General features: G+C 42.0%; 1 protein-coding gene across 4 annotated transcripts in view; it reads right to left on the bottom strand.

Annotated features, from left to right (window-relative positions):
• Positions 1-7615: 7615 nt before the first annotated feature.
• The window catches only part of SUCO (SUN domain containing ossification factor), a 67300-nt gene continuing 47163 nt past the window's right edge, over positions 7616-27752 (bottom strand). For all 4 annotated transcript variants that reach the window (XM_066371526.1, XM_066371524.1, XM_066371523.1 and 1 more), the window contains 9 exons: positions 25671-25739; positions 24824-24914; positions 20981-22141; positions 18548-18635; positions 17839-17943; positions 16499-16653; positions 15936-16027; positions 10746-10801; positions 7616-9594 (listed from right to left, as the gene is read on the bottom strand). In XM_066371526.1, coding sequence (XP_066227623.1) covers positions 9151-9594; positions 10746-10801; positions 15936-16027; positions 16499-16653; positions 17839-17943; positions 18548-18635; positions 20981-22141; positions 24824-24914; positions 25671-25739 — 2261 coding nt within the window. In that variant the 3' untranslated portion in view covers positions 7616-9150. The remainder of the gene's footprint in view (positions 9595-10745; positions 10802-15935; positions 16028-16498; positions 16654-17838; positions 17944-18547; positions 18636-20980; positions 22142-24823; positions 24915-25670; positions 25740-27752) is intronic.

Raw genomic sequence — 27752 nt, 5'->3', positions numbered from 1 at the left:
GGCTGCCACAAGAGTCTGGATTTGGAGCGTTACCTTCTGCTGCATGTGGGCCTGGTGAATAGCGTTGGCCTGTTTCTACTAGTTGGGACCATTAAAAACTTTAAATGCCATGTTCACAGGTTTTGGATAGGGGTTTGGGGGTTAAGAGTAAGAGGAGGCGGGCTCCTGGGGAGCCCAGCACCCAGATCCAGCAGGAAATGCTGGAGCCAGAGACAGGACAGGGCCAGGACTTCCTGCAAGAGAATTGGGGTTGGGCATCCTGCAAACCAGTGTAAGAGCCAATGGCAGGCTGATAATAGCCTGATGGAGGAGGGACTTAAGAACACAGAGGAGAAGGGAGGGACCCCTGGCCAGCAGGGGAGGAGAAAGAGACTGGTATTTGCAGGTGAATGAGAAACAGGATCCTGCGAAGGGAGGGGAGGGGGCTCTTGGAGGAAAGAGACCCGAGCGAAGAGGTCCACAGAGGGACCAGAGAGGGGTCCCAAGAGAGGGGTGCCCCCGGGGATCAGGCAGGAGGGGGAGAGAGTTAGGGGTCAGCAAAGGAGGAAAGATCAGGAGCTGAGGGTTTAGGTGAAGTTTCTCTGGCCAAAAAGGGTCTGCACCATGTAGCAGGTGGCACAGAGATTAGAACGGGAGTACGAATAACTAGAAGCCTTGAATGTAAGGGATCTCCAACCAGTTTCCAGTTCTTTTGGAGATAGTTAAATTGGTGAGGGTGTTAAAACCGAAAGTCCCTTCAGGAGGCTACTTGGTCTGATTATCCAGTGGGTTCTGTGGCCTGGCCACAGAACCTTCTTTAACAGGTTCTTAAAGAAGAAGTAACTGTTCTTCTTCAAGGAAGAAGAGATTTCGGATAAGGCAACTCCAGGAGTGTTTTGGGATTAGGTTTAGATTCCTGTGCCCCAAAGGCCGCCCTCAGTCCTCAAAGTGGTCAGAGTTGAGAATTGGCATCCCACAACTCAACCTCTGACCACCGGACGGATAGGGAAAGTGGATATGCTCGGGAGTCTCCACAGGCACACGTGCACTGGGAACAGAAAGAGGTCCCTGCCGCAGCTGAGGTTTCGGATGGGGAGTCTCAACGGAAAGAACTGAGGGGAGGCTGGAGACAGGGGACTTACTGCACTGTGTGCCAAAGTGAGTGAAAAGTCGGAGATCCTGGTTCTTTCCAGGAGGGGAAGGGGAGAGGAGTGGTCTTTGTGGACTTCTGACTCCTTCTGGGTTTCAGCACCAAATGTAAGGTATTTTTACCCGCCAAGGAAAAATGAAGGGGCGTAGCCACGAAGTGTGGAATAGTAAAGGCTTTATTTAGTACAGCGCATCTCGCCCAATGATGTTCCCTGGTCCCGAGGACAGAGGCCAGGGAAGTCGCATAGGGTGACCCGCATGAGGGATATTTAAAGGGTCTCTAGGGTGGTCAAGCTAATATGACGTGGTGAAATCTCACTGGCTGGCAGACGGTCGCTCTTTTCCAAAGGACTCCTGGGAAGTTTCTTTTGGTGCGCATGAGTGTGGGCGGTCCTAGCCAAGTTCCTGGGTCTGGTGTCTCATGTGACCTTCCCCCATTGCTGACCACCCCACAGTAAGTATCAGCTTGGCAAAAGATAGATCAATGGAATGAAATAGAAAATCCTAAACAGGCCAATATCCCTAATGAACAGAGATGCTAAAATCTTTAGGAAAGTATTAGCAAACCAGATCTAGTAATATATTAAAAAGATCATTCACCATAATTAAATGGGATTTTTCTGGGGATGCAAAGCTGGTACAATATTTGCAAATCTATAAACGTGGTACATCACATAAACAAAATGAAGGATAAAAATCACATAATTGGCTCTGGATGGGTGACTCAGTGGTAGTGTCGACCCAGCATGTGGAAATTCTAGGTTTGGTTTCTGGTCAGGGCACACAGGAGAAGTGACTCTCTGCTTCTCCCTGCCCCCTTCTCTCTTTTCCCCTCCTGCAGCCGTGGCTTGATTGATTCAAGCACATCAGCCCTGGATGCTGAGGATGGCTCCATGGAGCCTCTGCCTCAGGCACTAAAGTAGCTCAGTTCCAAGCATCAGCCCCAGATGGGGAGAGCATAGGCCCCAAATGGGGGTTGCTGGGTGGATCCTGGTCTGAGCACATGCGGGAGTCTCACTATCTACCCTCCTCTCACTTAAAAAAAGAGAAATCACATAATCATATCAATAGATGCAGAAAAAGCGTTTGATAAAATCCAGCACCTTTTATGGTAAAAGCTCTCATCAAAGTGGGAATATGGGAACATACTTCAACGTAATAAAGGCCATATATGACAAACCCACAACCAACATCATACTCAATAGGAAAAAACCAAGTGTTTCCCTTAAGATAAGGAACAAGAGAGGGTGTTAACTTTCACCACTTTTATTCAACACAGAACTGGAAGTCCTAGCCACAGCAATCAAGCAAATAGATAAATACGTAAATAAAAGGCATCCAAACTGGAAAAGAGGAAGTAAAACTGTCATTCATCACTGATGACATGACACATAGAAAACCCTAAAGATGCCACCAAAAACCTACTAGAACTAATAACTCAGTAACTTACCAAGACACAAAATTAATATTCAGAAATCATTGTCATTTTTATACACCAACAATGAACTACTATCAGAAAAAGAAATTAAGAAAACCCCATTTACTATTGCAACAAAAAAGAAAAAAAAAAAAGATTTAAACAAGGAGGTAAAAGACCTGTACTTGGAAAGATATTGAAGAAGAAAAACGAGAAAGATACAAGTAAGTGGAAGCACATACCTTATTCGTAGACAGGAAGAATTAACATCATTAAAATGTTCATACTACCCAACGCAATCTACAGATTCAACACAATTCTTGTTAAAACACCAATAGTGTATCTCACAGATCTGGATTAAAACAAATATTGCAAAAATTTTATATGGAACCACAGAAGACCCAAAATAGCCTCAGCAATCTTGAGTAAGAATTTGGAGGTATCATACTACCTGATATCAAAAATATACTACACAGCCATAGTAATCAAAACAGCCTGGTACTAGCATAAGAACAGGTATACACATCAATGAAACAGACTAGAGAGCCCAGAAATAAACCCTCACATTTATGGTCAATTAATATTTGACAAAGGAGGCAAGAATATACAAGAGGGTAAAGACAGTCTATTCAAAAAATGGTGTTGGGAAAATTAGACAGATATATGCAACAGAACAATGAAACCAGACCACCAACTTACACCATACACAGAAATAAACTCAAAATGAATTAAAGACTTAAATGTAAGTTGAGGAACCATAAAAATCCTAAAAGAAAATACTGGTAGTAAAATTTCAGACATTTCTCATAGCAATATTTTTGCCAATATATCTGGTCGGGCAATGGAAAAATAAACAAATGGGACCACAGCAAACTAAAAAGCTTTTGCATGGCAAAGGAAACCATTAACAAAATGAAAACACAACCCTCTGAATGGAAGAACACATTCACCAATGGTACATCTGATAAGGGATTAATCTCCAAAATATATCAAGAACTTATATAACTCAACACCAAGAAAACAATCCAATTACTAAATGGGCAAAGAACCTGAAAAGACCCTTCTCCAAAGAAGACATACAGATGGCCAACAGACATGAAAAGATGCTTGATGTCACTGATCATCAGAGACACAGATTAAAACCATAAAGAGATACCACCTCACACCTGTCAGACTATCATTAATAAATCAACAAACAAGTGCTGGCGAGGGTTTGGAGAAAAGGGAACTCTCATGCACTGTTGGTGGGGATGCGGATTGATGCAGCCACGGTGGAAAGCGGTATGGAGTTTCCTCAAAAAATTAAAAACAGAACTGCCTTTTTTTTTTTTTTTAATTTTTATTTTATTTTTCATTTTTCTGAAGCTGGAAACAGGGAGAGACAGTCAGACAGACTCCCGCATGCGCCCGACCGGGATCCACCCGGCACGCCCACCAGGGGCGACACTCTGCCCACCAGGGGGCAATGCTCTGCCCATCCTGGGCGTCGCCATGTTGCGACCAGAGCCACTCTAGCGCCTGGGGCAGAGGCCACAGAGCCATCCCCAGCGCCCGGGCCATCTTTTGCTCCAATGGAGCCTTGGCTGCGGGAGGGGAAGAGAGAGACAGAGAGGAAAGCGCGGCGGAGGGGTGGAGAAGCAAATGGGCGCTTCTCCTGTGTGCCCTGGCCGGGAATCGAACCCGGGTCCTCCGCACGCTAGGCCGACGCTCTACCGCTGAGCCAACCGGCCAGGGCCCCAGAACTGCCTTTTGACTTAAGTCATCCCACTTCTGGGAATATATCTGAAGACACCCAAAATACTAACTTGAAAGACCATATGTACTCCTGTGTCCCCTGCAGCATCATCTACACAATAGCCAAGATCTGGAAACAGCCCAAGTGCCTGGCTACAGATAAGCAGAAAAAAAGCTGTGGTACTTTCACACAATGGAATACTACATGGCCATAAAAAAGAAGGCAGTCTTACCTTTTCTGACAGCATGGATGGAACCGGAGATCATTATGCTAAGTGAAAAAAGCCAGTCAGAGAAAGACAAATAACATGATATTACTTATATAGAGAATGTAATGAATGAAATAATTTAACAAACAAAATAGAAACAGAAGCATAGATCAGAGAACAGATTGACAGCTGTCAGAGGGAAGAGGGGTTGGGGCCTGGGTGAAAAAAAGGTAAAAGGATTAAGAAAAAAAAATGTATATATATAGCATAGAGTCAACAGAGCGGTGAGGGAAAGGGGGTGGGAGTAAGAGGGCAAAGGGGGACAGACAGGGACAGGAGGACATTACTTTGGGCGCTGGCCGCACAGTGCGGTGTGCTGATGATGTTGAGTTGTATGCTTGAAACCTGTATGGTTTAAGTTAACCAATTTCACCCCAATAAACTTAATCATGTGTTTTTAATCCTGAAACTGAGTTATAACAAAAATGAGAGTAGTCACCACAGAAATGGGTGAATACAAAGTAGAGGTCTTAGAACTCAGCTTCAGGACACCCCAACATTAGGAGAGGGCAGAAGAGTAAGAGACCAACAACAAGTCACCATTGTTGAAGGAGCTGCGGTGCCCCAAAGCCAAGTGTTGCAGCAAGAGGGTGACTGGCTGAGGTCACTGCTGCGGAGGGGTCAAGGTGAGCTGAGAATCGCTCATAGGTTTTAGCAACCTGCAGTCAGTGCTGTGCAGGACAAAGTCAGTTTCAGTACCTGAGGTCTATCATCTGATTGGTGTGAGGTCAAGAACCAACGGCAAGAAATGGATGCTGAAGGTAGTATCTTTTCTTTTAAGCTGTAATTTTATTAAAAAGATAATTGAGGCCCTGGCCAGTTGGCTCAGTGGTAGAGCGTCGGCCTGGCATGCAGGAGTCCCAGGTTCGATTCCCGGTCAGGGCACACAGGAGAAACGCCCATCTGCTTCTCCATCCTTCCCCCTCTCCTTGCTCTCTGTCTCTCTCTTCCCCTCCTGCAGCCAAGGCTCCATTGGAGCAAAGTTGGCCCGGGCGCTTAGGATGGCTCTGTGGCCTCTGCTTCAGGCGCTAGAATGGCTCTGGTTGCAACAGAGCAACGACCCAGATGGGCGGAGCATCGCCCTCTGGTGGGCATGCCGGGTGGATCCCGGTCGGGCGCATGCAGGAGTCTGTCTGACTGCCTCCCCGTTTCCAACTTCAGAAAAAAAAATAAAAAAAGATAATTGAAACCAAGAAATCAGAGTCAAATATCCCTAAATATGCTGACATTTCTAATTGACTTTAAATATACAGTAACAGGATTTGCAGTTGTTTTGCAATAGTTCCCACAGAAAGGTTATATGAAACATTTTATTATACCTAAAAATTGTGTTGCAATGGTCACCTGTCAGGAACACTATTTTTCTAACTGGATTTACTGGGGTAACATTGGCGAATAAAATTACATAGGTTCCACTTGCACAACTCCATAACACATCATCTGCATCTTCCATTGTGTTTGCTATCCCATTGTTGTCTCCTTTGGTCACTATTGACCCCTTGACCCTCATCTATCTCCCTCACCCATCCTTCCCTCCTGTGATGCCCACAATGCTGTCTGTGCCCGAGTTTTTTCTTAACCCCTTCACCTTTTCCACCCAGCCCCCCAACCATCCTCCCCTCTGAGAGCTGTCAGTCTGCTCTATCTCTAAATCTGCTTCAGTTTTGTTATTTTGTTCGTTGTCTCTTAACAGAGTTTGGCTGTCCAGTGGAGCAGAGAGAGAGGCAGTACAGGTGGAGGGAGAGGTGGGGCCAAGAGAGTTCACACCTAGAAGAAGTAACAGCTTCTGAGAGACTGATCTATTTGAAAGGGGGGAATAATAGCGCAGGAGAGAAAATGAGGCAATGTCTTCAGAGAGGTGAAATCAGGTATGAGATCAGGCCACCATAGAGCCACCGGCCTTACCGAGCAGACAGTTACCCAGAGGCAGGAGGAAAGGCCAGTCATGTGGACAGAGACTGGTAGGTGGAAGCTTTCAACAGCCTTTGATTACTTCTCTTTGTGCTCGGTGAAATGAGGTCGTCAGCCACGCGTCAGGATAGGAGACAGCATCTTGACTGTGATGGCCAGCAGCAATCTACTTGAGCAGCAGCCTACTTGAGATCACTAACCGCAAACTGAAGTGAGAACAGTCCTGGTCATCCTCCCTGGCCTGGGGCAGTCTGTGGGTGCACGTGCACAATAGGCAGGAAGGGAGACTCAACCAGGGCCGACCTCTTGCCCAGCAAGGACATCACAGCAAGACGGGGGTGACGAAGTTGAAGGTGTTTGCAAAGGAGCAACGTTAAGGATTGACCATGGAAGTTAAATTGGGTATGATTCTAGTATCGTAGCCATTGTAGGTGAATGTCCTGATACTTAGAAAATACTTGCTCGGGTATTTAGAGAGGAAAGGTTATGATGTCCCAACTAATTTTCAAATGGTTCACCCCTACCACCCCCAAAAATGTGTGGTATATATGCACACAAAAACATTACACACACAAAAACCCCAAAATGTTAACTTGAATCTGGGCGGAGGTATATGGGTGCTCAACTCTCCTATGGATTTGAAAGTTTTCAAATGAAGAAGTTAGGGAAAAGCATGAGGTTTTTTAATAACTTTCTTCTAGGAAATGTAGTATAATAAAAAGCAGTATTTTTTAAATACATAAATATATGTGTTCAATGAGACTAACAAATATGTGTGTGTGTATGTATTTCACATTCGGGCCTACAAGTTCACATATCCACATCAGGGACACGCCTAGCACTGGACAGTCAGCCAGGGTGGAGTACGCACAGTAATGGGGACCAGCTGCAGGTGGGGGAGGGCACCCTCGGTGGGGGAGGGTGGGCTGTCATGGCAGAGAACAGAGGACTGTTTTTCTGTATAAGCCTTATAAAATGAACTGCTCAAATTACATGTATAGCTTTCCAATGCAAGTTCAGTCAGTGTACAGTTGGCTGAGACGGGACCAGTTATGGATGCTGATGAACTTGGGTTTTCTTAAGTGGCAACAGCTTAAAATCTGTGTTCGGAGTAACAAATTCTAAGTTCTCCTTCAAAGAACGGAAGAGGCAGTAGTTAATAAAGACAAGTGTTCAGATTTATTTGGAAATTCACAGTTTCTAACGGCACTACGACTCCGCGGTTCCACACCGGTGCCGCCTCCGCAGGGCGCCGCTGAAGGGCGCCGGGCATAGGACAGGGGCCGGACTCTGCTTCCAGCCGGATGTCCCCGGCGGCTTCAGTGCCACCAGGCCTCACGCTCTGAATGGCTGAGTGTACAGACAGGAAAAAAATGTCCATCACCTAAAACACAGTTCATCTAAAGCAGCAACTCAAACAAACAAAAGAGGCTTTAAATAACTCACATTACAAACAATACCCCTGACAGGGATTAGACAAGTTTAAACACAGTCACTACTAAAAGTGCTCAATAAGTTATAACTTAAGTCTGACAACACAAACTGGTCAAATCTCTCCCTTTCAAAAAGAAACTTTCCACTTTCACTCACTACTGTACAAACACATAAAAGAAATCATTTTACTCAAAGACAGTCGCTGCCAATTAAAGAAATACAGGGACAAAAAATAAAAAATAAAAGGACAAAACAAAGACAGACACACAGACATCACACATGTACCTCTGCACATCTGTAGCCAATACAAAGCGAACAGCAAGGACTAACAGCCCGTGGACTTGACCAACTCGACCAGGCGCGACAAAGCCAGCAGCTGGTTCTGTCACTGAGTGCCCAGGGCGCGTGAGACCTGGGCTCGTCTGACAAACCTTCACGTTTCCTGGAGGACTGGGGCCTACTGTGAATGTTTAAAATGTATTGTAGCTACAGAGAACGTTTACAAGTGTTTACATGTGTTTAAAGGTGAATTTATAAAAAATTTATTTGGAAATACCAGTCATTTAAGAAAAGATCTTGTAGTTTAGTTTTCCTCGTTAATAACTAAAGAAAACTAGTGTGAATAAATTAAATGAAAATAACATTTAACAGCGTCACCATTTACCTAAAAACAGACTTTAAGAACTCCAGCAAGTGTGCTGCAGGTGAGCTTGCTGAACAGAGGACTGGCTGCCACGTCTGTGGGCTCTCTACACTGTCGGACTCATGTCACTGGACTTCAGGAGCAGATCACCTTAAAGCCTTGTAGTGTTTGCAGCTTCAAACAACTAACAAAGTTAGAAAATAAATCAAACGACAGAACAAGTCCCCCTCCTCTTCCAGTGGCATTATAAATAGACAAAAGGCACATAAATATGGAAGGTGCAAGAAATAGGAACAAAGCTACAGGAAGAGGTTTAGGCTTCCATTCCTACCCCACCCAAAGAACTGGGCTTCCAAATCACCAGGAATTAATCTGTGAAAAAACATACTGACAAAACGTCCACCACTGTCCCTGTAGGAAGTGACCAGCCTTGTAGAACTGCGGCTCATTCATCGAGGTTGACTGACAACCCCGCTTATTTTTAAAAAGGCAGAATCTATAATTTCTGAATACTTTCCCCATTAATACTTTTCCCTCCCACAAACCCTTCAAATACCACAGACTGTTCTTCAAAGAATAACAAAAAGTCTCCAGTATGAAAAGGTCAGTGAATTCTAGATATGTCCCGAGACTGCCGTCACACCAAACGTCCCCACGGTGAGCTCTTTGTTGCCTCTGATGATGTCGTGCAGGCTCGGCAATGAGCCTGACTTAGTCTGTATCAGAGTTTTTAACAACTTTCCTTGGTCGTGGACTTTAGAGCGTCTTCGCTTCAAAGCCCTCTTCTCAGTTTTGGACTTCTGAGACTGTCCGTTGCACAGAGTCGTGCAAGCTGAAATGCCACAGAAGTAAGACTCTTCCGACTGTGACGAGGTCTCTGAGCTGCCCTCAGACGGGGGGCCCTTATATGAAGAGTGATACACTTCTCCCACGTTAGAAAAGTCTCTCTGGTTCGTGAAGGGCCTCCTTCCTTTGATGTCTCCATTGGCCACAGGGTGCGAGGGCTCTGCGGGCTTCAGGTTCTCGATTTTCTCTGCTTTGTACCTGCAGCGCTTCTTCTGTAAGGTGAGCAAGAGAAGGGGCAGGAGTCAGGCCTCCGACAGTCAGCTACCTGACCACCTGACCACACAGCTAGGAAGCTGAGCTAATGGAGGGCTAGCGCCACCTCCTGGTGAAAAGTAAAACAGTGCTACATTCTGCAAGGTGCAGTCACCTTCTTTATTAAGTGCTACTCAATAAAAACTCTCGCCTGCCGCCTCTAAATATAGAGTTGGGGTTTCTAACTCACACCTAAATACCTAGGATGCACCAGATATTATACTAATTGCTTTCCTGTGTATCTTACTTACCTGAAAGGAGAGGATTGTATCCCTGGTTTTGGGTCCCTGCACAAGTCACCACACAGTAAGTGGCCAAGCTGCAAATGCATCCTAGGCCAGTGGCTTTCAAACTTCTTACACTTGGGGACTGGTGAAAATAGGAGAATTATTTCGGGGACTGCTAAGGCAGAAATCCCCCTAACATAAGCAAATTCGACTAAGACCACTGGGTCTATGACCTTCATACGTATCTGGGTGGTTCCCTCTCCCACCAACTGGCACGAGATTTCTGGTGGACTGGCAGTTGAAAACACTGTCTAAGAGGCCATGTTCCTTCGCCTACAATCACCTCTGATCAAAACGAGTATAACGTACTTTGAGAGGCAGAATGGAAAAAGCAGAGGCTTCAGAACCAAATGAGCCTAAGAATATTCTGAGTTTGGTCATCTGGGGAGCTGGTCATGTAAAGAGGACAAACATTCTGAGTGTCACTTTTCTCACTAACAACGAGCTGCTGTGAGGGTGGCAGTCTGCACTGCACTGTGCTGACGCACAGATACACCAAGCAACGAGCACCCACCCGGGGACAGGAGCCTTCCCACACCTGCCATCTATCTCAGGATCTGCAGCGCATGCTCTGTGTCTAGCGTACTCTTTTTATTTTACAAGCCTTTAAAAACGGCTCCAGGTTTATACAAAACAAGACACAGACCAGGTATGGGTTATGGGGCATAGTTTGCTACCCCTGTCAACATTTATTTATATCATTACCATGGCTGAAAGAACAGTACGTTTAAGGACACTTAAAGGTTATATTAAACCTTTTAACCCATTTCTTCATCTGTTACCATATAACACAGCAATACACTTAAAAAGAAACAAAATATTACCTTTTTTTCTGGAGAGAACTTGAGGGGTTCTACAATGTACAAAGCATTTGGGTCTACTACAAGGAAGAAAAAAAAGCAGATGTAAAGTAGATTCTACTAAGATTAACTACAACAAAAATATATTATGCCTAGGGACATTTCCTTATACAACCAACAAATTTATATTTATACCAGGTTAACCACATATTCATACACTTTAAGTTAGTAAGCCAAGAGCAACAGATGGGAGATATAGTAAATTCATATTTTGGGCTTGATTGGTCACATTCAAATAACATCCGCAGTTCTGCCCCAGCTGGCTGTCGGCCCAGTCAGGATCCTTCACTGGGCCCAGTCCTCCCCCCCTCTTACCTGAGAGAACACACCACGAGTAAGCTAGTTCCCACCCCATAGATCATCTGAACATTTTCCTAAAAGACTAAACTCTACACCATGTTAGAGGTGGGTTAACATTGTGCAACAAGCTGTGGCCACATATCAAAGTCAGATGAATGCAAAAACAAAAACAGATCTAAGATTGTTCTAATTGTTTATTACTATGATTTACTATAATCAAAATGATGAATTCCAAAACCTAAAATCTGCTGGAACATGCAATGTAAGTGACCAAACAATAATAAAGAAACATTTTCAGCGTGGTGAGTAAATTAGAAATATTAGTTTTAGGTTTAGGTTCCTAAATTTCCATTACTTTAAGCACATTCAATACAGCTCTAGACTAAATAAACTCACATACACAAGAGGGGCTGAGACACTGGCCCTGGTGAAAACCTTAAGGTAAAATGATCCACGGTGTGACCAAGGCAGAAGTGTATAAGTAGAAAATACACTATAAAACTTCAGATACCAGCCCTAGTCGGCTGGCTCAGTGGTAGAGCATCAGCCTGGCGTGTAGAAGTTCTGGGTTCAATTCCCAACCAGGGCACACAGGAGAAGCGCCCATCTGTTTCTCCACCCCTCCCCCTCTCCTTTCTATCTTTCTCCTCCCCTCCCGCAGCCAAGGATCCACTGGAGCAAAGTTGGCCCAGGCACTGAGGATGAGTCCATGGCCTTCGCCTCAGATGCTAAAATGGCTCGGATTGCAGCGGAGCAATGCCCACAGAGGGGCCAAGCATCGCCCCCTGGTGGAAAGGCCGGGTGGACCCCGGTCAGGCGCACGAGGGAGTCTGTCTGCCTGCCCCTTTCCCCTGCTTCTCATTTCAGAAAAATTCGGAAAAATACAAAAAAAACCAACAAAACCAAAAACTTCAGATACCAGAGATTTATTAATGAGTCAACAATTGTATTTTACATTATGTTCTAGAAATTTGTTGAGATGGTCGTCAAATATATAAAAATATCCAACTATTATTTCCAGTCATTTCTATCAGATTACTAATCTCATTCAAATTATTTTTAAAAATAAAATGGCTTCTTTTGGAATGGGTATTAGCATTATTCAGATCAACACTCCAATGAAAGCAACTGAATATGATGGATTTTTATCACTAAAAGCATTCAAAAGTTGCCAATCTAAGTAAGCAAATCCCCAGGCCGATACTAAAGAAGAAGCAGGAATCCCCAAAGTGCAATGGACCACAGAAATCATTTCTGCCCTGAGAGCACCTGCCAATAAAGAACATGGGAACTTCAGTCCTGATGGCAACATAAGGAACAGGGCAGCAACAAACCTCAGGGCCCACGCCGAGTCTGTGAGGTCCCCTCAAAAGTAAGCTGGGGCTGCAAAGGACTAGACCCTTGGAGAATGAATAAACCTATGCAGGGACCATGGGTCCAAATTCCCATCACTGGGTGGTCCCACAAACATTAGGCCATGAATGTCAAGTTTTCCTGAATGTAAAGCTAACACAAATTCTCTCTGGAATAAGAACCTCCATTCTAGCCTGCACACTGTCCCTACAAACATTTTTCAAAGAGAAGGACTGGCACACAGGCAACCACACACACAGAGCTATGAAAGCACCTTGAGCGAGTCTGCGAAGACAATTAATGAACAGACGTTGTAAAAGTTAAGATATTAGAATTAACAAACATAGACTATAAGTGCAGTTTACACTTACTGTATTTAAATAAAAACATGCTTGAAAATATCCTCAAGAAATAAAACAAAAGGACCTGGATGTTTAAAAAAAATACTAATAGGACCCCTAGAAATGGAAGATAACTGAAACTTAAAAGTCAATGGCTGAATTTAACTGCAGACGATACAGAAAGCTGAAGAATGGATGGCCTGGAGAACAGGTCAGAAGAAATCACCCAAGAAATCATAGAAAAGCAAAAGAAGGGAAACAGGAGGAGTTTAGGAGACAAAGGGGGTACAGTGAGAAGAACTAACACATTTAACTAAATGGAGATTCTAAAAGAGAATGACGTAGAGGTAGTTTTTGTGGAGAAAAATAATAGCTAAGAATAAAAGGCATTGGTAAAGACAGTCAACCTCATTAGCTATTGGATCAACGCATATTACAACTGCAATGAGGTTAACAAACACTTTAAAACTGACAAATCTAAGTGTCTCTCGGCAAGAATGTAGAATAATGGAAATTCTCATAGCAGTGGAGGAAGCACAAACAGTTATAACCACTTTGGAAAAGTCTGCCATTACCTTGCAACATAGATAAGCATACCCTATACAACCCAGCAATTCCACATCTAGGTAATTAATATTCCTAGAGAAACTCATGCAACTATGTTCCAGTATGCAAACAAAGGGATGCTTACAGCAGCATTTCTTGTGAGAGCCCCAAACTTTAAGCCACAGGAAAATAGGTAAATACATTGTGATTTAGTCGGTTACTGAACTACTACGTAATCCTGAAAATGGAATGTGGTCACATATGTAATTCTAACCAACAGAACGCTGAAGACAATAAAACAGAACACATACGGGGCACACAAAGCTGGTGGACAGCTGTGAGTATGCAAACACAGTTTATTTTTTATTAAATGAGAGGCAGAGAGGTAAACAGACAGACTCCACATGCGCCCTAACTGGGATCCACCCAGCAAGCCCCCTACCCGCAGATGCTCTGCCCATCTGGGGCCACTGCTCCATTGCTCGGGCAACTGAGCTATTTTTAGTTCCTGAGGCAAAGCCATGGAGCCATCCTCAAAGCACAGGGCCAACTTGCTCCAACTGAACCATGGCTGCGGTAGAGGAAGAGAGAGAGAAGTGGGGGAAGGGTGGAGAAGCAGATGGTTGCTTCTTCTGTGTGCCCTGACCAGGAATTGAACCCGGGACTTTCACATGCTGGGCCAGCGCTCTACCGCTGAGCCAACTGTCCAGTGCCCACACAGTTTATTCTTTTATTATACATTCCATATGAACAACTGTACAATTACTTTTGCCCACCCCTGTATGGTATTCCCTTTATCAAAAGCTCAAAACCAGGCAAGACTCAAATTATTTTGTTGAAGAATCCAAACACTGATGGTAAAACTATTAAGAAATTAAACTTTATGATTATTTCAAGTCAAGATAGTCAGTTGTGGAAGAAGAGAGTTGGCTTTGTTCTCCTCCTTCAGCTGGATGTCAGTTACAAAGGAATTCACTTCAGATTTACTTGATGAATTGTGCATTTTCATTTTATGAACTTTTAAAATATATCACTTATATTTCACAATAAAATGTGTCACAAACATCAAAACAATTTTGGTCTACCTAGCCAGTCAACACAAGTGATAGAATTGCAAATCAAAGTGTAAACTTGGAAGAGGAGAGAGAAGAAGACACTAAGACAAGAAAGCTTACAATAAATTAAATAATGTAATCTGCAGCTTGGATCATCCAAATCCAGTTATTAGCTTCAAATGCTTAATGAGACAAGAAAGTAAGTAATTTGCCAATTCTGTATTAATGTATATCAACTCTGTACAAAGTACTAAGCATTATATAAAATAAGACATAGGACGTTATAACCAATGCCACAGAAATAAAGATTGTAAGAGCCTACTAAGAACTGCACTCCAACAAATCGGAACCCTAGAAAAAACAGATAAAATCCCAGAAACACATACTTATCAAGACTGAGTCACAAAATACCAAACACATAAACAGATCATCAATAGTGAAGGAGATTGAATTAGTAATCAAAAACCTCTCAACAAACTAAAGCTCAGAACTGTATGGTTCCACCAAAGAATTCTACCAAACACTTAAAAAAGAATTAACACCAATCCTCTTGGAATGCTTCCAAAAATTTGAAGGAAACACTTCCAAGCTCAATCTATGAAGCTAAGCATTACCAGGATACCAAAGCCAGACAAAAGCACTACAAAAAAACTATAGAACAATGTCCCTGATGAATATTGATGCAAAATGAATTCGACAACACATTAAAAGGATTACACACCATGACCAAGTGAGATTTATTCCTAGAATACAAGGATGGTTCAGCATATGAAAATCAATCGATGTAATGTACCACATTAACAGAATAAAGAACAAAAACCACACAATCATCTCAACTGTTCCAAAATAAGCATCTGACAAGATTCAACATCCTTTCATAATAAAAATACTCAATAAATTAGCAACAGAAGGAACTGTACCAATATATTAAGGGCCATGATTAAGAAAGCACTTCTAATTGAAATGCATAATTAATTTGGTTATTTTAATATCGCTGTGAGGATAAAGTCTTAATAAGCACGAATTAAAGCACTACTTATAAAAGTACTGACATAAGAAAGCCACTCAGTACACATTCATTCACTGAAATTTAAGCATTCCTTGAGTGTTAGCCAATGGAACGCTATTACAGATTCTGAGCTTTAGAAAAGAGAAAGGTTGGATTTTTTTCAGAAATGTTCCACAGTCCTAACCTAGAGACAAAAGGAGTCCTACCTATACAGGAAGAGGAAGCAGATAAGCACAGGATACTAAGGGAGCACATTCACGTTTTCTATATCTGGGGAACTGCCTCAAACATCCCTTTCTAAAAAGAAATAGTTCTAAACAGGAGCGCGGGCAAAGCTACCAATGGCTCCCTGACCTCGGCCCCTCCCACCCTCTGGGCTTTCCAGATAGATAGCAGAGACAGATACAAAGTGTGAAATGACAAGGGGGATTTGACTACACCCATTATTTGCTGCTGATGGTCGTTTACAAATACACACACACACACACACACACACACACATATATATATGTATATATACACACACAGAAGCATATCCACAAAAACGTACCTTCTTTGCCAGTTAACTGTAGCGACTTGGATCTGATGAGTGGGCATGACGTTCTTCTTTTCAAATTCATATCGTCATAGGAAGAGAAGCACCTAACACATGAAGAAAAATCAACAGTGCACAGTGAGTAAGCTACACAGAATGCACTCCATAGGTGGGGCTAGGCGGAAGCTACTAAGAACTGTACATGCCACACAGGAATACTCTCTAAGGTGACAGTGCAGTTATTGCTAATACGTGCAAAAAAATGTAAAAATCATTCTCTAAAAAGTGCAATATTAAAATACCTATTTCTCTCCCCTTTGAGTCCCACATTCAAGTCTTTCACAAGCAAAACACTTCAAGGGTTTTATGCACTTACTATTAGTGTTTTCTCTGTTACAGTCCATAGAACCTTCCAGGCATAGAACCATCTCATTAGTTCTAATGATGTTTTTAACGTTTTGGTTTCAAGATAATCATATGGAGAAAGAAATGATCACCATGTTCTTTTATTTGCCCAAATTTCTCAAAAATATAAAAAGGATAGTAAAAAAGACTGTGAAATATAATGCTGACATTACCTTTTGGGACTTGGATACTGATGATTTTGAGGCAGTCTTGAAAGGTAATCTCCATCAAACTGAGAGGCGTTCCGACACCGCTGCATACAAAGCATCAGGCCTAGGACCACACAGAGGACCAGAGCGATGACGAGATAGCTCTGCCGGTCCGAAACCTGAGACAGGACGAGGGGAAAATAGTAACACGTCAAGAGCATGCTAGGAAAAACAGCAGGATTTCAAATGCAAGCTGCTTTAAACATTTTTTTTATGTGCTTCCAAACCACAATATCTCTTCTTGTCCCCCCAACTCACTGCAACCGCCTGAGCTACAGAAAAGCTCTGACACAAGTGCAGAGAGTGCTGTGCCCTGTGCTTAGCATGCTTTGACCTTCTCCTTTAACTGCACCCTGAGTTCAACACCTTCCCTGTTCTCCACAGGAGCTAACGTCCCAGTCAGGCCAACATCCCCCATCTGGCTGCTGCCCCTGCCTCCATCTCCCCATGCCTGCTCTTGCTGTTCCCAAGGGCCACAGGGCCGTCCATGAGACGATCCATGTCACTTCTTCACATAAGACTTGCCAATGATTAGGATAAAATTCAACTCTAGCTCGCCTACAGAGGCTTCAATGCCTGGGCCGCTGCCAGTACCCTATGCTGTTCTTCCCCTCATTCTCTGACTCACTTCCTGCACCTGAACCAATCACATCGTTTCTAACAGTGGGTCCTCTGGCCGAGGTCGTCTGCTAACAGGTGTGCTCTGACCCAGCCTCTGGGTGATGAATCCCTGGTGAGCACTCAGTTCTAAGGCCGCCTCCTCCGAGAAGCCTTCCAGCACCACCCTGGCTAACGCAGCACCCCTTCCCACCACCCTCCACACACCCACATCTTGCTCTCTACACCACTGCCTTCCCACGTTTACTGCCCATCTCCCCTCTCCCCCAGGACTCTTACCGCTGCATGTCCCAACCTGGGACGGCACAGCACATGCCTTATGTATACTGGCTGCTCAATAAATGCTTACTAAATAAAACTTTTACTTTGTTAAGCAACATAAACCTTTTGGAACTAAAAATGAAGTGTGTGTTGCACCTATCAATGGTCTGCCAAAGGCCAAAAAGAACGGCTTCATGACTATTGTAGGTAAGATCTAAACTATGAAAGCCATTTTTCCAAAAGCTTATGATAATTAATATACGTATTTCCAAACTTTACAATGCCCATTCTGGTGCTCTGAAAAGTTCTGTATAAACACCAACTTGGTTTTGTTCAGTTCTTAGAAATCATCATATTCTTAGCAAGCCCGCTTTGGTGACAAGTGCTAGCTATGCACCGTCTACACTGCCAGCGACAACAGGTACCTCACGCTTCAGCTCTGCTACTGCTGCGGACAAGTTGGAGACGAGCTGGGTCATGTTGGTCAGCTGCGCCTGCAGCAACTGGATGGACTCCGTCTGCCGCTGGTCCTACGGTAGGTAAAGGAACAGGTGTTACTTCCTTCGTGTTTCATCTGTACTCGAGCTATCCAGTGAGTTCAAGTAAAATAATCTGGAAAACTATTAAGTCCCTTGGGTGGTAGAGAGGGGGAGTTCTAATAAGGAAAGCTCCTAATGAATGAATATTGTAAACACTTAACAGAAATAATTTAAAAAACTTCAAGAATCTGAGACCATTCAAACTACCTCCCCTGCCTCCCCCAAAAAACCCATTTGCCACTCACTAGTGTCACACAGAATACAGTCTAACATAAGTTAATAAATTACTTTTCAAGTTAATATGGGTCCCATAATGTATACACCATCATATAGCCAACAATATGCAAAATAGTTACTTTACCAAATACATGTTTTGTTTTTAATTTTTATTTAGTGATTTTAGTGAGGGAGGAAGACAGGGAGGGAGAAAGCCATACTAATAGCTAGATAAATTTCCTGAATATGCCATTAATAGGCTTAATCATTAGCTACCAGGGGAAAAAGAAAAGCAACATTACTTATTTTCTTTACCAGCAAGTCTAAAAATTCAATGGAAATTTATATTAAAAGTAAATAAGGCATGAAGATGACCAACCTGCTCCTCTGCTATTCTCGAAGTATTCTGAAGTTTAACTATTGTTTTATTGAAAGCCTTCTGCATTTCTTCCATTTGTTTTCGGTACCTATGGAATAAGAAGTTGATTTAAATTAGCTTTAATTTCCCTATTTATTAATTTATTACTGAAAACACACTTCTGATTTCAACATATGAGACAAATCCATTTTTCTGAAAATGACTCTTACTGAGAGGCCTATGTGATACAGGACCATGATCATAGGTAAAATAAGAGGTCACCTGCATATCTGCTACCTCATCATCAATTGCACTCAGTGCTATATAAGACTTATCAGTTGCATATATGGTCAATTACTTTACAACAAAGGAGTCACGAATATACAATGGGGAAAAGACAGTCTTTTCTATAACTGGAGTTGGGAAAATCAGACAGCCACTTGCAAAAGACTAAAATTAAACCATTATCTTACACCATACTCAAAAAAAATTAACTCAAAATGAATTAAAAACTTGAATGTAAGACCTAAAGCCATAAAACTCCTAGAAGAAAACATGGGCAGTAAGTACCTTGACATTGGTATTCATGATGTTATTTTGTTTTGTTTTGTTTTATTTGACATAAAAGTCTAGGTAATAAAAGCAAAAATAAACAAGTGGGTCCACATCAAACTAATAAGTCTTCTGCAATGGAAATCATCAACAAAATGAAAAGCCAACCTGAGGAATGAGAGGAAGTATTTGCAAATCATTTATCTCATAAAGGGTTAATATCCAAAATATATAAAGAACTCATACAGCTGAATAGTAAAGTCTTCAAACAATCTGATTTGAAAATGGGCAGAGAAAAGAAGATACACAGATAGCCAACAGGGATATGAAAAGTACTCAACATCACTAATCAGCAGGGAAATGCATTTCAAAACCATGATAAGATAATCACCTTATTCCTGTTAGAATGTCATTATTATTATTATTTTTTTTAAGATTTTATACGAGTTTATTTGAGCCAAACTGAGGACATATGCTGGGGAGCAAGATCCCAAATGATCTGCAGAATGTCATTATTAAAAAGATAAGAAATAGGCCCTGGCTGGGTTGCTCAGTGGATAGAGTCATCCCAGTGCACTGAGGTCATGGGTTCAATCCTCAGTCAGGACACGTAAAGAAGCAATCCATTAGTGGATCTAAGGGAACAAGTTGATGCCCTCTCTCTCTCTCCTTACACTCCCCCCTTTCTTTATCTCTCTAATCAATAGGAAAAATTTTTTTTTAAAGACAACACACATTGATGAAGACATGAAAAAAAGAGAGTACACACTGTTGGCAGGAATGTTAACTGTTGCAATTACTACAGAAAACAATATGGAGGTTCTTCAACAAATTAAAAATAAAACTTTTAGGATACAATGACTACCTTACTGACTTCTCATTAGCATTTTGATTTAAGAAGAGTGGACATTCTGGACATATAGTGCCTAGGCAGTTACAAAATATCGGAGGAGAAGCTCTAAAGACATTGGACACTTAAGGGATAAAAGAGTGTATAGGTTTAAAAACTAGAGAACAGTGCCTGGGGCCTCAGTCACAGCACAGTCACGCCAGCAGGCCACTGGCAGGGAAGAGGGAAGAGCATCCATGATCACAACTAGAACCCGGGTCTAGCAGTTGCTGACAGAGTGCAAATGTTGTCCAACCACCTAGTTCAGTCCACTCTGGTCTTCACTTGTCTAGTTCCACTAAGAGCTTTAAGAGCTAAAGACTGTAATTTTTCCTGTGAATGCTCTGGGAATCAAACAGTAAATGTGGCTAAAGTTGAGCAACAAACAAAAAACCTGTTACAGATAATTCAAACTTAACCTAATAATAGAGGTGTTATACCACATTTAAGAAAGAAAATAGCCCTGGCTGGTTGGCTCAGCAGTAGAGCACTGGCCTGGCATGTGGAAGTCCAGGGTTTGGTTCCTGGCCAGGGCACACAGGAAAAGCGCCCATCTGCTTCTCCACCCCTCCCCCTCTCCTTTCTCTTCCTCTCTCTTCCCCTCCTGCAGCCAAGTCTCCACTGGAGCAAAGCTGGCCCGGGCACTGAGGATGGCTCCATGGCCTCCGCCTCAGGCGCTAGAATTGGCTCCCTCTGCAAGGGAGCAACACCCCAAATGGGCAGAGCATCACTCCCTAGTGGGCATGCTGGGTGGATCCTGGTCAGACGAATGCAGTAGTCTGTCTCTCTGCCTCCCTGCTTCTCACTTCAGAAAAATTAAAAAAATAATAAAGAAAGAAAATAAACTCTTTAAGTCACTGATCAACACCCAAGCAATTTTCTCTCCAGCTGAAATGGTGCCTACTACTATGACATCATGAGGGAATCAATCCTCTCCTCCAGTCACAGGTCTGAGTCTGCTGCCTCCCTCATGGTGCAAAGTGGACAGCTGTGCCAACTCGTACGAAGCTTACCTCTGGCTGAGCTCCTCCAGATAGCGACCACTGAGAGACATGTTAACCTCCAAGGCTTTAATACGATTATTTAGTCTCATAAATACTGACTCCTTTTGGTTTGATCCATGCACAAGATTTCCATTAGCATATCCTAAATCTGTAGAATTCTGTAATTCAGCATAAAAATCTGTAGCTGTCCTCTGTAACCCTCGCAAAAGGGCCTCTTCTGGAGACTGCTCCTCTTCTTTCACTTCAGGGAATGAAGAGGAGTCCACAGAAGGAGTCAAAATGTGCTTTGGTGTGTCGGCTCCGCTCACCCTGGCCTCCCCGTCTTCGCTGTCTGGCGCTGGGACGGTGCCGACAGGTAGCACTGTTGTTTCAGACAGCTTGGTGGAAATGTGCACGGAGGTCACATCTTCCTTTACAGTACTCTCCATTACTTCATTCAGTTTAGTTTCGTAGATCACAGCTGGCTTCTCCACAGAACTGAAACTCTCAGACTTCTTTTCTGTTTCAGTAGCAACCTCAACAGAACTCTCCTGAGGAATCACCTGTGATGGGGTATGTCCTGCCTCATGTTTGATAGGCTCAGATTCCTCTATTTTAGATAAGGAGTGGATTTCCGGAGTAACATCTAAGAGAAGAGACTGAGGAAGGGTCTGAGGATGGCTCGGTTCGAGTTCAATGACATCTACAGTGTGATTAACAAAATCCCCTTGGGGCATACTACCCAGGTCACCCTGGACGGCAGTGTCAGCTTCCACTCCCTTACTCCTGCTATCCAGTTCTCCACGTGGGGGCTGCAATGCTGAGCCGTCCATGGACTCTGCAGGAAGCAGGGCTGGCGGCTGAGCCGGCACAGGGGGGTCTTTCTCTCTGCTCACGGCAGCTCTGCCGCGGTGTCGATAGACAGCGAGGCTAACTGAACACCACCTATACACATATTCTGAAAAACTAGAAATACAACAAATCGCGGTCAGTTCGCTGCAAAATATTTGCGTCTCTGACTCAAACCAGGGCGGTGACTCGTCCTCCTGCTCTCCGCTACCCAGAAGGGTCACTGTAGACGGACTGGCCTCCTCTTCGTCCTCCTGGACAAGCTGGACAATGGGGCTCTCTTTGGGAGCATCTGCTGATGATGGCCCTGTGTCCTGTGACTGTTCCTCAACGGTTACAAACCTAGAGACACAGAATCACAAATCACTTCAATTAGAAACCTAAAGTTAAAATTATGTTTAAGGAAAATGGGTCATACATAAGATAAAAGGCAGGTTAGAAATACAGATGGAACTCAAATATTTTTCCAATACACTTTCCCCATTAAATCATTATAAAAACAAGGATTATTCAGAAGTGGTAACAGAAAGACCACTTATCAAGTGACTAGACAGATGACTCCAATCAGCATATTTACCAAACCGACCCTGCTTTTTTTTTTTCATCTGTTTAAGAACTGTCTGAACATAAACCCCACGTCCCTTTACTGAACCTGTCGTGTACCGCTCGTCCCATAAATATTCACCAGATCTCTACAAGCCTCATCACCCCTAACTTAGACACTGAGCTACCCAAGGGCCATGAAGTCTCGGAGCAGGGACAAGAGTCCCCGATTCTACATGCTGACCAAGGACTTTCGGCCTGAATACCCTACTTCCAAAGGCAGGAGCATTCCTCAGAGATCCTTTTTCTGTGGAAGATTTGAGGAATTCCAACATGACACTACACACGAGTGTCTGCTTTAGGGAGAAGAGACATTATCACCCTCTTCCCCAAAACAATCTTACTATCCACTGGGCTAATGTCCTCTTATTTAAAACCAAACACTTGACCACGTTAATGAAAATCCTAGCTGACAATAAGCTGAGTGCCACTAACTCACTCCCAGCTTTGCGCTCCGGAGTGCTCGTGTCAGGAAGGGGGGAACGAGCGATGAGCTCGTGGAAGCTGTGTTGTAAGTTAAAATGTCCATGGTTCCTTCAAAGATGAAGAGAACACATTTCTGAGCGAGGCCCTCATGGCACCAAATGTGCAATCTAAAAAAATAAAGCAATTTGAATAGCAAAAAAATGACAAAAACAAAAAAACTTTTATATACAAATTTTTCTACTCTAAAAAAATCACTAAGAATGCCAGGAAATGTCTTCAAATAAAGACTCATATCACAATAGCAAACACAGGAATAGAAGAAACATCTAAATTCTATACTTTCATTTTGTTGACTATAAAATAGTAAATGGACCAAAACTAAAACATAGCTAGGGTACGCTTCTCTAAACAGATGACAGATACAGATGATAGATACACTAAGAACATTTCTTAAATGTACAGGTGGTATATTCCTTATTATCTACCAAATAAATTATGAAAGTAAAACAGAACAATGTCTGAAGGGGAGAAAAGCTAAATGGAATTAATCTGGTAAAAATTAAGTTATATATCATCGATATACATCCTAATTAGAGCTTTATTTTTTTAAAAATTCAAATCTTTTCATAATAACTTTAATAGTGATACTCTACCATGAGTTCTTTTATTTTCATTTATTTTCTTCAGATGATTGCCATATAATCATCAAAAATAAATTAAGACAAACGTACACCAAGAAACATTAAGTAAAAAAATAAACAATCATACAAAAATATGTATTAAAAACTAAACTATTATATGCCACAGGAACCTAATCTTCCAACAAATATTCACGTATATTTGGGGCTAAGTATGGATGTGTATGTAGGGGGGGTATGTACCTATATAAAACTAGTTTCTTTTAGTTTTAAAAAATGTGACATACTATGTGTTGTTAACTGAAGAAGCCTAGTTATAAAATCATGGCCAGCAATCACAGCTCCACATAATTAGAAGCACCAAGAATATTTCTATCTGAAATAGATTTTCTTAGGAACTTCTAGAAATCAATGACACAGAATGCTATATTTTCTCTCTAATTACCCAATAAATATCTTTAGTCACTTTAAGAATTAACACAGGATAATACAAAATTTGTCACTGTGCCCTTCAAAGCACAAAACCCCCCTCATTGTTAAAGTGGTATGGCACTTAGGTATCACAGCTCAAAGCCCATCCATCGCGTGTGTCATCACACACATACCTGCAGCTGTTTCATGTCAGATAGCCTCTTAAATAGAGGTCCTCTGAGAAAACAGTCTTTCAAAGTTTCACAGGGAGTAAATCCAATGACATACACATATATTAAATTTATAATAACTATGCCCAATTATCCAAGTCATTATGAGCTTATCTATTATAGATAAGAAGAGGTACCAAACACCTTAATCATCTCTGGTAGAAAAGACAAAAAAATAGAGAAGTTTTATGTGTTACCTGCATGCATGCATCCCTGCCCAAAATGCCCCACTGCAACCTGGAAAAGACCTACCGCATAAATTTGACAAACTGACACTGTAAGAGTTTGCTGTGGGACAAACGCATATTTAAGAATCACTGCTCCGAGCATTTCAGGCACTTCTTATAGCATTCTAGGCATAGCACAGATACTTAATCAATGCCTTTAAATCTGACCTTAATAAAAACAGGCCTTAAAAACTTATCCTCAAACCTATACTGTAGAGTTATGTCAATTATTTGCAATTAAGTAAAAGATTCAGTGTTGTGAATAATAAAAGTAAAACTTAATATTAAAACACAGACATTTGGCTAGAGTGAAGTGTATTCCTAGTACCCAAAAGCAAACCAAAAAAGCTGTTTTAAGTGGCTGTGGAAGGTCTGTCCTACGATGCGGAGCTTTTTGTAGATAACCATTTCCCACACAGATCACAAATAACTTTTCATAGCAGACGTAGTTCTCCATTCTTACAGAACTGATATCACAATGGGACTTACTCAGGTGAAGGAACAGGAGGTGAAACAGGAGCTGGTTTAGGCATTTGGGGTGCAGCTGTGGCAGTGGCATTCTCAGATATACTTTTATTTCCTATTGTAAGAAAGACGCCCATGTTGAATTTAGTTTTTAAGAGCTATACCATGAAAATATTTCACTATAACAAATAACTTCAGTTTCTCAGGGGAGAAGAGAAAGGTCAAAGAGCTTTTCTACTGCAGACTACTTCTTTTCCTTTTAGGAAGGAAAGACTGTGGTCACAACTACAAGTAATGTGTGTTCTTTTGCAACTTCTCAGACAACTGAAGCCAGTCGGACGACCATGACTTCTGTGTAATCTTACACGATTCATATGCTTTCTGCATACCTGAAAGAGCTTCCATAGGAAAAGGAGGAGAAATAACTGGGTCATTTTAAGTTTACTCTTGGAACTACATTTTTCTTTTATTTTAAAAGGGCAAGTTTATTTCTCCGTGTTAATAATATTCTTATTTGGCGCATAGTAAGGAAAAAAACTGCTTTCTAAATTGAGTAGCTATTTGCTAAGTAATAAATAGGGTGTACCATTAGGGCACCAAAACCTCAGGGGAGAGGGGGTAAAATCATTGTATTTCTATAGCAGAAAGAGGCAAAAAACCAATTCACAGTTATATATAGACAGGACCCCATGACAAGAGAGAACTCGTGCAACTTAAATGAAAGGAATAACAGAAGACTGGTAGGTTCCTCTGGATCATGTCTGTATTTCTAAGTGAAAAGTCAAACTGCTTGGCATATGAATTAACTTTCCTAATAGGAAGACCCCCTCAAGTATCAGATAATTAAAAGACCCATGAAATTATCAGGTACCTTCTGTTAGGTCTTCAGTTTTTGCTCCAAGAATATTAGCGGCAATATTCACCATATTTAGAATGGCATCTAAAACAAAATTCAATCAGAAAGAAATACCAATATACCTAAATATTCTCATCAAACTGGGTATCAGATCATCAAAGAACCATTTATGATGGTCTTTTTGCATTTTTTTTGACTAATTACTTTTTATTCACCTTACTATGTAAGTCCAATATAGGACACAAATTTGAGCCCAAAAGTATAAAGCATAAATCTGAATTTTTTTTTTCAGGAAGAAATTTAAGTCAACTGTACTTTAAAAAAAAAAAAAGAAGCTTCCCAAATCTTTTACCAAAACACTGTCTTCAGTCTCACAAAATTCAAGTGTAATTCAACATGTACACAGGATAGAAATATGACAACCAAAATTTGCATTTTACAGAAAAGCCTGTTTTTCTTTAAGAACGCTCTACATTTTAAAACAAAAACAAAAAAGCCGAAGAAACAAGTTTTTCCTGAACAGGTGATTAACATAGGTAAAAATAAACAAAATGGAAAAATTATTATCCAAAGTGCAGCAAAGATTTTGTTGTCTTTAACTATAAATGTACAGTATCTATTGGTAATATGATTATGCTGCAAACTGACACTGTATAGAATCAATTTTCTTTAGAAACTTTTAACAACAGTTTATGGATAATAAATCATACAAACTCTTTCATGAATTGGGGAGTATGGGCACAGGCAGATTAACTAAAGTTACAGTCATAAAACTCCAAGTGTTGCAGGTGGAGCAATCTGTCGACTTGTAATCCTGCCGCTTTCCAAAGAGGGTATCCAGACGACGGGGAGTGCGCTCCAAACCTTCACGTCTCCTTATGCAGCCAAAGGCACATGTGGAGCACAAAATAGAACTACACACAGCAGTGCTGGGAACAGGAGGCTTCCTTCCAGGGACTTCAAGGGAATCTAACTTCACTCCCAGTCTAACCTCTGAAATTCCACTACAAATTCACTCATCAATCGCAGGTCTCTCCTATTAAAATACCAAAATCTAACATGGGCTACATATTAAGCCTGAGCAGTTATTTTCATGTTATTCTCCAAAAAGATCCACAGGTTTCCATCCCTCTTTTGGTGAAAGCCTCAGATGTGAAGAGTGGAAAGGATCTGCAGAGGAAAAGCCAGCACGTCAAGAAGGCTGGGGACTGTCCCCTGGAGCCGGTCCTGTAAGCATGTGCTTAATGGCATGAGAAAGCAGATCTCAGACTGCTTTAGAAGTCATACCCAGTAGACAGTTATTAACTCTGACCCGGACATAACCTGACTCTATAATCTGTAAGGAAACAAAGCAGAGGTACTTTGTTTCCAATAATTATTAGTGTGACACACAAAAGCTTTATATTTGCTTTTTACAGGTCTAGGATTATATGTCAACCTTGTCTGTTGACCCGGCAAACTGATAGAGAAACTGCCTTAGTTCTTAGAGCTACGGAGAAGGCTCAGCATAAGATGAAAACAAGAACGGAAACTCCGCATTTCTTCCCAAACCGAGATGAAGCAGCAATGGAAACTGCCATTTCCTCAGACACGCACCTTTAAAGTCAACCAGCACTGCAAGGGCAGTGTCTGTCCCCCACTGAGCCTGGTCCCCCACTGAGCCCGCCACTGAAGTGCAGTCAGTGGGCCTGCCTCACAGAACCCAAACTTTGGAATCCAGTCTACACTCTAAGCCCCTTGTGCTTCAAAGAGTGATCTCACCTCAGATTTCAAACTGTTTTAGTGTTTATTATTAAAGAATTCAAGAAAAGGACACATCTATTAATCTGTGTAAAGTAAGTACGGTAGCTTTAGGAGTCCCCAAACTTTTTACACAGGGGGCCAGTTCACTGTCCCTCAGACCGTTGGAGGGCTGGACTATAAAAAAAACTATGCACAAATCCCTATGCACACTGCACATATCTTATTTTAAAGTAAAAAAACAGAACGGGAACAAATACGATATTTAAAATAAAGAACAAGTAAATTTAATGGCACAGGCTGAAGATTGGTAGGTTCCTCTGGATCATGTCTGTATTTCTAAGTGAAAAATCAAAC

Source organism: Saccopteryx leptura, chromosome 2, assembly GCF_036850995.1.
Source record: "Saccopteryx leptura isolate mSacLep1 chromosome 2, mSacLep1_pri_phased_curated, whole genome shotgun sequence".
NCBI lineage: Eukaryota > Metazoa > Chordata > Mammalia > Chiroptera > Emballonuridae > Saccopteryx > Saccopteryx leptura.
Note: the sequence above shows the minus strand (reverse complement) of the source record. Positions and strands in the feature narration are given on the sequence as shown.